Source organism: Staurois parvus, unplaced genomic scaffold (genome assembly GCF_062004578.1).
Source record: "Staurois parvus isolate SC_StPar_1 unplaced genomic scaffold, SC_StPar_1.0 ptg000052l, whole genome shotgun sequence".
NCBI lineage: Eukaryota > Metazoa > Chordata > Amphibia > Anura > Ranidae > Staurois > Staurois parvus.
In genome coordinates this window covers 4,045,258-4,059,134 of record NW_028317848.1, presented here as the reverse complement: position 1 = coordinate 4,059,134, position 13,877 = coordinate 4,045,258, and the positions used below count along the sequence as shown (strand labels likewise).

General features: G+C 40.0%; 1 protein-coding gene across 3 annotated transcripts in view; it reads left to right on the top strand.

The window, feature by feature from the left end:
* The window catches only part of CPQ (carboxypeptidase Q), a 586,146-nt gene that overhangs the window by 501,476 nt on the left and 70,793 nt on the right, over window positions 1-13,877 (top strand). For all 3 annotated transcript variants that reach the window (XM_089666608.1, XM_089666616.1, XM_089666624.1), the window contains exon 7: window positions 5,276-5,477. In XM_089666608.1, the coding sequence (XP_089522734.1) occupies window positions 5,276-5,477 (202 nt within the window). The remainder of the gene's footprint in view (window positions 1-5,275; window positions 5,478-13,877) is intronic.

Below are 13,877 nucleotides of genomic sequence, written 5' to 3'. Positions count from 1 at the left end.
ATTCTTTAAAACTGTTTAGTTTTTTTACATTTTGTAATGGGTTCCTTAAGATTGTGCAGAATTTTAAAGGGTACCTTAACCACTTCCCGTCCCACCTATATACATAAATGGCCGGAGAGGAGCAGTACAGGAGTGGGTGGCCGTTTATATTCCCTGCCTGTGCAGCGCGTACCGATCGCTGTACGGGACCTCTGTGTGAGGTCCCAATCATGTGATCACTGATTGGCCAATCAATGATCACATGAATAGTAGTAAGCAAGATGTCACTTCTGACATCATTGATTACTACCTGTGAAATCTGGGAATGATCACAGAGGTCACATGGTACAAGGTTATTCACAACAGCCTTGTACCATGTGACAAGCTGTGACCAATCACAGCTCTCACAGCAGGGGCGGACTGACCATTTGGGAACTCGGGCACTGCCCAAGGGCCCAGGGTCAGCAGGGTGCCTCATGAGATGCCCCTGGTACCTTTTTCATAGGCTTTTTGGGTGTAGTTTGGGTGTGGGCAAGGACACAGGGGCCCCATGGTCCCCTATTGCCTGGGGTTCCCATGAGTTGTCAGTCCGCCCCTGTCTCACAGTATTTCTCAATGGCTGCAAGAATGCAGTCAGAGAGAAGGAGAAATGATTGCTTTAACAGCCTTTATGGGTGTAAAAAACAAAAAACAAAAAGAAAATCTTCATCACCCCCCCACAAGTAGTACAGTGTCACTAGGGTGACAGTATGTTAAAAAAAACCATAAATATTAATATAAAAGAAAATAAAAATGTAAAAGCATTTTTTGAAAAATTATAATTTTGGGTTATAAACTAATTTGGGTTATTTTTTTTACTAAAAAGCTGAATACATTTTGGCCAAGATTTTTTTTTTTGCAAACTTTTATAAGAAAAACACTTTTTTTTTTTCTCAAAATTTTTGGACTTTCATTTATATAGCAAAAAAATAAAAATCCCAGTGGTGAATAAATCCCACCAAAATAAAGTTTTATCTGTCTCAAAAAAAAATGCTAAAAAATTCATATGGGTACAGTGTTTCATGACCATGCAATTGTCGTTCAAAGTGTGATAGCACTGAAAGCTGAAAGTTGGCCTGGACAGGAAGGGGGTGAAAGTGTCCGTACTTGAAGTGGTTGAGTTTGTGCAGACTTTTAAAAGGAGCCTCAAGATTGTGCAGGATTTTAAATGGTGCTTTGGCTGAAAAAAAGTTGAGAAGCACTGCTCTAACCAATGGCCTTTTTATAGGAAAGCTATGTTTACCCTTTTTCCATAACCCCCCCCTGTTCTGTCCTCCTTATGTGTGAAGGTACATAGCTTGACAGACAGCTAAACCTTTCTCGGCAATGAGTTGACAAAGAAGCAACGTCCAACTTTGTCTTTATTGCAAAGATATAAGAGGTGAAACTGAGGAACAGAAAATAAGGCGCTTATTAACACTGTCTGCCATGTGACAAAGCATATTATACATTACAGTAAGGCAATGCACATATAAACACATGTAAGACATGTAGGTTACATAAAACACAGATGCATAAGATATAGACATGTGTGTAGACGTACCGACGATGCTATTGTGAACCTGAATGTGAGGGTTGGATCCTACCAGCAGCGTGGTTACCACAGGAATGGAGTCTGTGATGAGGAAATGGCTGCTATGAGCAGGGCTGATGATGTAATCAGAGTTCATAGGCTACAAGCTATGGAAGCTGAAATGGGTCAAACTTCTACTGTGAAAAGATGCAGTGTATACAAACAGCCACTAGATGGAGCAGTTACACAATGAACAGAGAATTACAAACTGATAAGGCATACTAATAATGCCTAATTAACAAAGAACAAATTGCTGAAGGCATGACACCCCCTTACACTTTCCAAAAACACTATACTGAAAAATCTGGTCATGTGCAAAGGTCTTTGTGTTCCTCATTGTGTGGTACAGGCAATGCTCACTTTGAATTGTTAGGAATCTTAAAATCTGATGTTATAGCAGAGCTATACTTATGGGGTTGAGGTTTTTAAAGTCATAGTGTTATTTAAAATAAAGAATGTTACTAGCATATATAAAGTTCAGGCACCTAGAAGCTCCCGCGCATACCTGCAGCAGCTCTCATTGCCCTCTGCTATGACTGAATGCCAAGTCAAACCAAACAGGCTAAACGCTGACATTTCTGGCAGTGATTTTGCTGGCCTGGTTCTTCCCACCTCACACACATTCCTATTGACCAAAGAGGTGGCCTATGATAGTGATGGGCCAATATCAATGTGAGGGGAGAGGACAAGCTTTTACACTACCCAGAAGTGTCAGATCTTGGTCCATTCTGAATGGCTTGGTATTCGGGCATAGCAGAGGATAATGTCAGTTGTACTGTATTTTACACTTGCTGGCAGCTATCCTATTTACGTGACCATCTCTGTAAACAAGACCAATGTATTCTGATCATTAACATTATGGGCCCATTCATGCCCAGTTGGTTCATTAACACATATAGTAATTTGGATGGAATGCCAACTCACCAAAACAGACAAAGAGTTGGACAAGCCATTCAGTACACCACAACACATGGTAGTGCTGATGTGCTGCAATGGATGTGCATTGGAGCCTTAGTGCCTTTAGAACAGTGCTTCTCAACCTTTCTTCATTTGGGACACTCTTTAAAATTGTGCGGAATCTTGAGGAACCGCATTATAAAGTGTAAAACAAACACATAATGCAGCAACATCCACAAATATAGGACACCCAATGTTAGAGGTGTTCACACTGGTACTGACTAGTATTCCAGCGTTCTCTTTTCCCTCAGTCAGGGCTGCTGTTAGGAATCACAGGACCCAATAAAGCCTACATGACAGACCCCCGACCCCCCCTCCGAAAATGCCAAACAACATTTCCACTAAAAATACACTAAAATCATTATTAGTCGAAACCAACATAACATACAAAATCCCAGCTAAACCTAAAAGATAAAACTATATTGAGTTAATAAAGTTCTGTGTGTAAATTAGGTCTTGGGGTTCATTCACATATGTGCTGTGGCCTGTACAATGTGAATCACAGCTATTGCTGTGGGCAGGCAGCCTATGTTATGCTATAGGGATACAAAGACAGCCACAGGTCCTAATTTGACAGGTGTGTAGATGCAAAGGTGTTGCCCTGAACACTGACAATGTGCATTCAGGGGCCACTCACCTGCACATTTATCAAATTAGGGCCTGCGGCTGTGTTCAGGATGCTGTTCACGCACCTGACGTCCTCCCAATTAATGGATGATGTCATTGGTTGTCAGGATGCTAGTAGCTAGAAGGTTGTAATGATGTGCAATGAAAACCTGTGGCTTTGTGCAAATAAAAGGTGGTTTTGATCCACCTGCTGGCATATATGCAATTTTAGGGCAATTTTTAAGCATTTTGTCAAGGCACCCCTGAAGGCACCCCGGTTGAAAAAGTCTGCCTTAGAACACTACTGAAAATGAATTGCATCAGAATGAGCCAATGCATGCATGGTGCATTATCACATTGCAGTAATGCACTAAATTGCGTAGGTGTGAATGGGCCCTTACCAGTTGCTGCACTGAGACGAACCATGCCAGACTGAAAGAATCTGAATTCAGTCTGGGCCAGCTTTTTTCAACTGGGGCGCCTCCTGGGTTATTCATGGGTGCCTTGGCAAAATGCTGAGAAATTGTCACAAATAGCCCGAAAATTGTCAACAAGCCATTAAGTTGATCAAGCTTCCTTTTTTTTACACAATGCCACAGGTTTTAATTGTGCAGCATTACAACCCTGGGCACCATGTTGGTCACTGGCATCCTAACCACCAATGGCAACGACGCTTGATAAAGAGAGTGTCGTGCATCTGCACAGCATTCTTGTTTGCCCCACCCCTGCCCCTTTCTGTCAGCACTTGTGTCATATTAGTAGAAAAAGTTAGAGAACGTGAGGGAGAGGAGAAATTTCTAAAATACTATTCAGTACGAGTTTGCAAAGTTGGAGGAATAAATCACCTCTAATGTTGGGTGACCCACACATGTGGACGCTGCGGTGATATGTAAAACTATTAGGTTATTTTTTTACATTTTAGAATAGTGTGCCTCAAGATTGTGAATCATTTTAAATGATGCGTTGACTGTAAAAAGGTTGAGAAATACTAGTCTGGGCTGTTTATATTTAGCTGCACCTAAATCTCAATGAGAAATATGGAGATCTGAAGTGTGGTTGATCTATACTCATTTGCTACCAGAGTTAAGGTCACTTTGATTCATCAATACGCATACCAATTTTAAGGCCTCATGCACACTGGGCGTATTTACAGCTGCTGTTTTTGGCTTCTGGTGTCTTTTTCTACAGTGCACTCCCCAGCATATTATCCTATGTGCACACACAGGCTTTAATCAGCATTTTTTTGTCAGGGACGTTTTCTGGCAGTACTGTTTACCGTTTGCACTGTTTAAGATAATGTGATCAAGCCCTTACCTAATCAGTGTGGGGTGTTTTATCCCAATGTGTAATATTTGTTTTTTTTGTGTTCATGTGGGGATTGCCCCTATTTCTGGAGTGTATAAAAACTTGTATTTCTGCTCAATAAAGAGTTCTAGATTTTGCACCTAAGCTAGTCAAGTCGCGGGTATGATGCCCAGCTATAATATCTTGGATCTGTGTCCCAGTGGCAAGAAAGCATTTCTCTGACAGAATCGGCCAATCTGAATGCAGGTGGTCTATCACGGTTTCAAGAGGAGTGTTCTAGCTGTAAAAAATCTCTATTGCTGGTAAATGAGGCAAACTGGTGTTTTTGAGACAAAAATGTTTTTGTGCTATAAAACGCTAACACAGAAAACACAGCGAAGTGCTGTGAACCGCTAATGTAAAAACACTAAAAAACATGTTTTTAAATCGCCCAGTGTGCATGAGGCCTAAAAATTAAAAACCTAATTTAATTGTTTTTTATAAACCAAAATGAAACAATCATTTTCAAGAGTCTGATTGGTAGCAGTTATCAATATTATATTGGAAGGCTCAGATTTCTGTCTGCTAAGCAACATAAACAAAACAATCATAATGTGGAGAGTGCCATGGTAGCGTTCTTTTTTTTTTTTTTTTTATTAAAGAGTCAAAAGCGGTGAACAAATTATGTATTTGGATAATTAATTTCCAGAAAAAAAGTTAAATAAAAATAATAAGCAGAAATAATTGGTATTGCATATATTCTGGTAAGGTTGCCTTTGGGAAAGTTTGTTTTATTTGACTTTCTTGAATATGGGTTTTTTTTTCTTTACACAACAGAAAAACATTGGAAACATGGACCTGGTGATGGAGTCTGATTTTGGAACATTTATGCCTCTTGGTATTCAGTTTTCTGGAAAGCAAGAAGCCCGGACCATCATGTTAGAAGTCATGCAGCTGCTGGCACCTATCAATATAACCAAACTGTTTGGCATGGCAGAAGGAACAGACATTAGCTTCTGGATGCAGGCTGGTGTTCCAGGTGAGCAGTGCTTTAAAACAATACAGTACCATTTTATATAATACATTAGGGCTTTCTCATAAAACAGTGCATATAGCAATCATGATCCAAAAATATAATAACCTATTTTAGCCAATCAGATTTCAGTGAATTGCAGGCAGATCAATAAATTACAAATTCTGATTATCATTGGTTACTACTTTGAATTAATCTAAACTGCTGCATTTTTGGCTTCATAAATAGAGCAACTGGATTTTGATTTAGTTCTGCCTATGCCCCAACTTTCAGTTGAAATCCTTTGTAAAATTTAGTTATGTATTCTTTTCTTTTGCTCAGAATAGAATTGAAAAATATTAAGCTAATTTTGGCATCAACCCAAAATGCAGTCAGGCAAATAGGGTATACAGTAACACTGCATTTGGGGCCAGGTAGAAACAGATACGTCTTACCATGTCCTTCTTTTTGCTGGCTATAGTGTAGATCCCATGGCTTGTAATGGTATATAAATCATCAAACACTAGATAATCCAGTCCACTGTAACATGAAATTACAAATCTGCTTTCACTAGACACCACACCTCTGCTAATATCATGCCGTGGCACTTCAAAGTAGGGTTTAAGGTGGGGAAGGGTATCCAACCTGTATCTCCCAACCTTCTGAGATGACAAAGAAGTACATTTTTTAGGGCAGGTTTTTTTAGGCAATTGATACATCCCTATCACATCCTCAATCATGTGGACCATGACCAATTAAAGTGCCAGAATAATTACTTGAATCCACTGGGGCTTTTTTCAAAGAAATATTTCTTTTATAAAAAATATATTAAAAAAAGTGCAGCACTATGATATCAACATAAAATTCACGACTGATGAAATGAATATATATAAATATAAAGTGCTAGATCTATCAATATTCCAAGAAATGAATATGAAATGAAATAGATAAATCTGGAGTGTTCTGGTGTATGATTATAATAATAAAGGTGAATCAAATAATACTAATAAATAAATAAAGTAATAGATAATTGTCCCAAAAAAAGGATGTGCAAATTGTCCTTTTAGTGATATAAATCTGATCCCGAAGTGAAGAATAAAATGTTCAAATATTCCAATAATTCATATAAAGATGATCCAGTGACATGTGGAAGGTGGTAAAAATGCACACTCACCAGATGCGCATTTTAAATGTGCAGTGTAAAAATATGTTGTATTCAGCCAGAGGTCCCCTTTTAAGGTGGGATGAATGTGGAGATTGGTATGGATATCCCTCCTCTGGATTCTGGGATGGTTAAGGCCAGATGTCACCCAGGATCCTGAAATGTTAATAGCTCGGTGCAGGGCTAGAAAGAAGGGTGCCCATAGTGTAGTAATTACTTGAATATTTATTATGAAAGAAGCATATCATACATAGGAGTAAACAGTTTAGCACATTGCTGACATGAGATAAACTGACCAGCTGAAATCTAAAGATAGCCTCCGAACCTCCGTGATCCGGAGGCGTGACGTCACGGCGTGCGGCTCTTCCTTAACGCATTTTGTACCATGTACATTTTCAAAAGGGGTGTGCCAATGCCGCCAGACGTCTGAGCTATTCGTTTTATGGCCCTGAAACTGCCTGCGCAATTGACCGGGTGCCATTTTGCCAAAAACCTCCAGGGAAATGCGCAGGTGCGGGCGCCATTTTCCGTGAGGTCTGAATCCCAACAGCACAGGAGAAACGGCTGATATTTGCAAAACACAGAGGAACAACTTCCCAAAAAATGTAAACGCTAAAGAAAAGGGATTATTTATGTATTCTTGAAGAAATAGGGGGTAAAAATGAGAATGCCTATTAGTAATTATGAAGAGCATTAAGTGTATTACTATGTTTGAATGCGACCGTTTGTTCTGCGCAGGTGCAATAAATATTACAATGTGTGTTTTAATGATCCCAACAATGTTGCCAACACATAATGCAAATATAATAATAAAAAAAAATGATATAAAACCTAGAAATGTGATCTGAATCAAATCAGAAATCAAAAAAATATATGTTATGGGATATAATAAATCGACAAAACAGACCGACAGTAAAATAGAATGAAATAAACCTAAAAATAATAATACCAGTATTAAATAACAGTATTACCATGAGCGATTTATTAAAAATATCAGAAGCCTCATACAAATATCTCATAAAAAGTTATAATAATGATAGAAATTATATAGACTAGTATCGCTCCAAAGTAGAATAGTATACCTAAAAAATATAATCCATATGATAAAATGTCAATAATACATAAATAATAAGAGGTCTGTATAACTTAGTAGGAAATAACTAAATTTGTAATAATAGCTAATTATATAGAATAGTATAACTTCAAAATTGAATAGTAATACCTAAAAAATATAAAATCCGTATACTAAAATATAAAATTGTATATAGTTTGGGGACCAAGAAACTTAGTAGGAAATAAACTAAAATTGGCGAAAATTAGCTGTTAGCGATAAAACAATTAATATCCGTGTCTACATTGTATCCCATGGGAGTTAAAGTCTTCATCTCGTAAATCCACTTTGTTTCTAATTGAGAGACAAGTCTACATTTATTAGATCCTCTCCAATGACTTTGAACCATGTCTATCCCTATGAACTCATACAGGCTCCATCTCCGCAACATCTCCAAAATACGTACGTTCCTAACCCCAGACACTACTAAACAACTCGTTCACTCCCTTATTATCTCACGACTCGACTACTGCAACTCCCTCCTCACTGGCCTACCTCATCACAGACTATCCCCGCTTCAGTCTATCCTGAACTCAGCGGCCAGACTCATCCACCTTACTAACCGCTCCGTATCCGCCACCCCCCTCCGCCAGTCCCTCCACTGGCTTCCGATTGCCCAACGCATTAAATTCAGACTACTAACACTGACATACAAAGCCATTCATAACGCCGCCCCAAACTACCTAACCGTCCTGATACCCAAATACCACCCAACCCGTAATCTTTACTCCTCACAAGACCTCCTACTTTCTAGCTCCCTGGTCTCCACCTCCCATAACCGACTGCAGGACTTCTCCAGGACCTCCCCCATCCTCTGGAACTCTCTACCCCAATCCATCAGACTGTCACCTTCCCTCCTCCCCTTCAGGCGCACCCTGAAAACCCATCTCTTCAGGGAAGCCTACTCCACCCTCACCTAATTGCCGATCTCCTCTACTCCTCCTACCACTCCATCCCCTACAGCCACTTCCTCCTGTACCACTATCCCCTCCCTCCTAGATTGTAAGCTCAAAAGAGTAGGGCCCTCGAACCCACGTGTTTTGTCTTGTTACTGTGTTGTCTCATGTACTGTCCCCCACTATAATGTACAGCGCTGAGCAAACCTTTTGGCGCTATATAAATAATGTATAATAATAACTAGAAAAGCTACAATTTCTGGGGAAATTGTGTGAAGTGTTCTTGCCTCCACCAGTAACCTACAACTGGAGTGGGCGGAGTAACTGGGTGGAGTGGCTTGTCACTCTGCTGCCTGCTCACACACCTGGGTTCCTATGGCAACTCACTCTACAGCAAGGGCAGAGAAGAGTGGTTAAAAACAAACTGCTCCAACTTGCTCACTTCACTGGCGGTTGCCAACTTCAAATGGTTGTGGTTTTGATGCATAGTATGTCTCTGAAATAATAAAAATGAAGGCACAGTCGTGGTTTAGAAATTGCCCTTCAAATTTGAGGTGGCTAGAGTGCTGTATCAATGAATGTCAATTGGCGTTGCAAACAAATGGTCATATTGTGAAAACTATCAGGACTATGACTTAGCTGTGGACATTTTTAGTGGCAGCAGGGATAGCTGAACGTTTTGATATAAGATTTGTGTAGGTGGGCTTGAAAATGTGGGAGTGATGACAGTTTAGAAATCATGTCCTGATTTTTCAGCTCACATTCTAGCTTTTGTCAGCTCCCACTCTAGTTTTGAACATTCCGCCATTCATTCCTATGGGACCAATTTCACCACAAAAATGGTGATATTTCATGAACCATTCGGCGAAACGTTCCACAAAGTAATAGCACACCAATTGGGAACAATCAGCACGTTTCGGTATATTACTGTCTATGTAGTGTAAAAACTGTGGGAGGAGTTAGGGTGGTAAATTTGGCTATAATAAGAATATATATGTGAGACTAGAAAATCTACAATTTCTGGGGAAATTGTGTGAAGTGTTCTTGCCTGGAGCAGTAGTCTACAACTGGAGTGGGCGGAGTAGCCTTGGTCACTCTGCTGACACAGCTGGGTTGCTATGGCAACTCACTCTAGTGCAAGGTGAGAGGAATTTTTATAAACACACTGCTCCAACTTGCTCACGTCACTGGCGATTGCCATCTTCAAACAGTTGTAGTTTTAAAAGTATAAATGCTAGCCAGACCTACATTTTGATGTATAGTATGTCTCTGAAATATTAAAAATGAAGGCACAGTTGCAGTTTAAAATTTCAGGTGGCTGTGAGTGAAGTTTCAATGAAAGTCAATGGGAGGGGTGAGTTGAAAACAAATGGTAATATTGTGAAAACTATCAGGACTATGGCTTAGCTGTGGACATTTTTAGTGGCAGCAGGGAAAGCTGAACGTATTGATATAAGATATGTGTAGGTGGGTTTGAAAATGACAGAGTGATGGCAGTTTAGAAATCATGTCCTGATTTTTCCTTCCACACTCTAGCTTTGTCAGTTCTCACTCTAGTTGCGCCATTCATTCCTATGGGACAAATTTCACCACAAAAACTGCGATATTTCGTGAACCATTCGGTGAAACGTTCCACAAAGTAATACACCAATCAGGAACAATCCGCACGTTTCGGTATATTACTTGTCTATGTGGTGCAAAAACTGTGGGAGGAGTTAGGGTGGCTATAATAAGAATATATAAGGTAAAGTTGGCTATAATAAGAATATATATGTGAGATAACAATAAGTGTTCTTGCAAGAACACTTAATAACAGTAAGTGGTCTTGCCGTGCAAGAACCGTTAATAATATAGTGTTTTGAGAGCGAGTGCTCTTTGAAACCTCTTTTGATATTATACACATGTTCTCGGAACCTATCTCTGAGTCTTCTGGTAGTGCAGCCCATGTATTGTCTATGACATGGACACTCCAGTGGATAAACTGAATAACGACTATTGCAGGTCAGAAACGTAGAAATGTCATAGGATTTACCCGTAGAAGAGGATATGAAGGATTCAACCTTTCTTTTCTTTATCTTGTTACATTGACAAATTATGCATTTATTGCATGGATAAAATCCTTTCATATTTGAAAAAAAGAGTATATTTTGTTGCAGGATCTATAACATTTGGAGCTATTCTATTGCTAAGGATAATTGCCTTCCAAAATGTGATCTCTGGTTTATCAGGTAGAATCCTAGTTAAGACAGGGTCAGCTTTAAGAATTCCCCAATTTTTATTTATATTTTACTGATGCTTTTATGTTGGATTGAGAAAGAGGTTACAAAAGGGCAGAATTTACTTTGTCTTTGGTTAGTGGATACAAATAACATCGCTTCACGGTCCATTTTGGCTACATGTTCCATCTCTTGATCTAATTTTTGTTTTTTCATAGCCCTTTTCCAAAAACCTCTGTTTTAACCACTTCCTGTCTGGACACTTTTACCCCCTTCCTGTCCAGGGCAATTTTCAGCTTTCAGCGCTATCACACTTTGAATGACAATTGCGCGGTCATGCAACACTGTACCCATATGAATTTTTTACCATTTTTTAAGACAGATAAAGCTTTATTTTGGTGGTATTTATTCACCGCTGGGATTTTTATTTTTTTTGCTATGTAAATGAAAGTCCAAAAATGTTGAAAAAAAGTGTTTTTCTTATAAAATTTTGCAAATAAATAATCTTTCATCATAAATATTGGCCAAAATGTTTTCCGTTATCTTTTTAGTAAAAAAACAATAAGCCAAATTTGTTTATAACCAAAAATTATAATTTTTAAACCTTTTTTTTTACATTTTTATTTTTTTTTTTAATTATTATTTATGGTTTTTTGGGGGTTTTTTTACATACTGTCACCCTAGCAGTACAGTGTCACCATGGTGACACTGTACTACTTGTGGGGGGTGAAGATTTTTTATTTTTTTTGACAGTGATTGCTTTTACACCCATATAGGATGTAAAAGCAATCATTTCTCTTTCTCTCTGTCTGCATTCTTGCAGCCATTGAGAACTACTGAGTGAGCTGTGATTGGTCACAGATTGTCACATGGTACAAGGCTGTTGTGAATAGCCTTGTACCATGTGACCTCTGTAATCATTCACAGATTTCACACGTAGTAAGCAATGATGTCACAAGTGACATCTTGCTTACTACTTTGCATGTGATCACTGATTGGCCAATCGGCGATCACATGATCGGGACCTTGTACAGAGGTCCTGTCTGATGATCGGTGTTTCACTGTGTCCGGAAGACACAGCGGGCAACGGATTGCGGTGCTGCACACTCCCAGGGAGCTCACACAGCTAGAAAAGGCGGGTGCCATTTATGAACGGCAACCCGCCCCTGGATTGCCACCGTCCTGCTGTTTATAAACAGCAGGCGGACGGCAAGTGGTTAATATAGCTGCTTTTGTATGGTATGTGTTAATGTCTGCACAATTCCTCCTCACTCTCATGAATTGGCATTTGGCCTGCAATAGTCGTTATGCAGTTTATATACTGGAGTGTCCATGTCATAGACAATACGTAGGCCGCACTACCAGAAGACTCAGAGATAGGTTCCGAGAACATGTGTATAATATCAAAAGAGGTTTCAAAGAGCATTCGCTCTCAAAACACTAGATACCATCATAATAGAGACCCTTCAACCCTTAAGTTCACAGGGATAGACATGGTTCAAAGTCATTGGAGAGGATCTAATAAATGTAGACTTGTCTCTCAATTACAAATGAAGTGGATTTACGAGATGAAGACTTTAACTTCCATGGGGTGTGTGTCTATGGGAAGGTTTGACCATTCTTCCAGAAGCGCATTTGTGAGGTCAGGCACTGATGTTGGATGAGAAGGCTTGGCTCGCAATCTCCGCTCTAATTCATCCCAAAGGTGTTCTATGGGGTTGAGGTCAAGTTCCTCCCCCTCAAACATGTTCATCCGTGTCTTTATGGACTTTGCTTTGTGCACTGGTGCGCACTCATGTTGGAATATCCCTAAACTATTCCCACAAAGGTGGGAGCAAGAAATTGTCCGAAATATCTTGGTACGCTGACGCCTTAAGGTTTCCCTTCACTGAAACTAAGGGACCAAACCCAACCCCTGAAAAACAACCCCACGCCATAATCCCCCTCCACCAAACTTTACACTTGGCACAATGCAGTCATGCAAGTACCGTTCTACTGGTAACCGCCAAACCCAGACATGTCCATTGGATTGCCAGACAGAGAAGTGTGCTTCATCACTCCAGAGAACACAACTCCGGTGCTCTAGAGTTCAGTGGCGGTGTGATTTACACCACTGCATCTGACGCTTTGCGTTGCACTTGGTGATGTAAGGCTTGGATGCAGCTGCTCGGCCATGGAAACGCTTTCAATGAAGCTCTCTACGCACTGTAGTTGTGCTAATCTGAAGGCCACACAAAGTTTGGAGGTCTTTAGCTACTGACTCTGCAGACAGTTGGCGACTTCTGCTCACTGTGCTCTTCAGCATGCACTGACCCCGACTGTCATTTTACGTGGCCTACCACTTCGTGGCTCAGCTGCTGTTGTTCCCAATTGCTTCCACTTTATTACAAAACCACTAACAGTTGACCGTGGAATATTTAGTAGCAAGGAAATTTCACGGATGGACTTATTGCATAGATGGCAACCTATCATGGTGCCATGTTTGAATTCACTGAGCTCCTCCCTATTCTTTCACAAATGTTTGTAGAAGCAGTCTGCATGCCAAGTTGTTTGATTTTATACACCTGTGGCCATGGAGGTCATCTGAATCCAACGATTTGGAGGGGTGTCAGAATACTTTTGGCAATATAGTGTATTTCGATCAATGCCAGAGCTAAAATCGGACATTGGAGGAGGAGTACTGGACAGAGAGATATGGTTCTGAAAGTGAGACAGCCCCTCCAAATGAGAGCATATACTGCAGTCCCTCCAGTATATGCAACTGGAGTTCAAAACTTCCCCCATGAATCCTTTACATGCAAAGGTGGTACTGAAGGACCTTTCAAACCTCAGGAGCAAGGGAGCCATTACCTACGAGCCCCCTTTTGTTCTTAATATCAGCTGCAGGAGCTGCTATTGATAAAATGATATCCCTGGCTTGAGATGACTGTGTATTTTAATGTGCAGAAAGTACGATCACGTTCAACAATCATGGCTGCTGCCCTTCTGAGAACTCTAAACTATCAACTTTGAAAAATGAATACAGTGCTATAATTTGGAAGC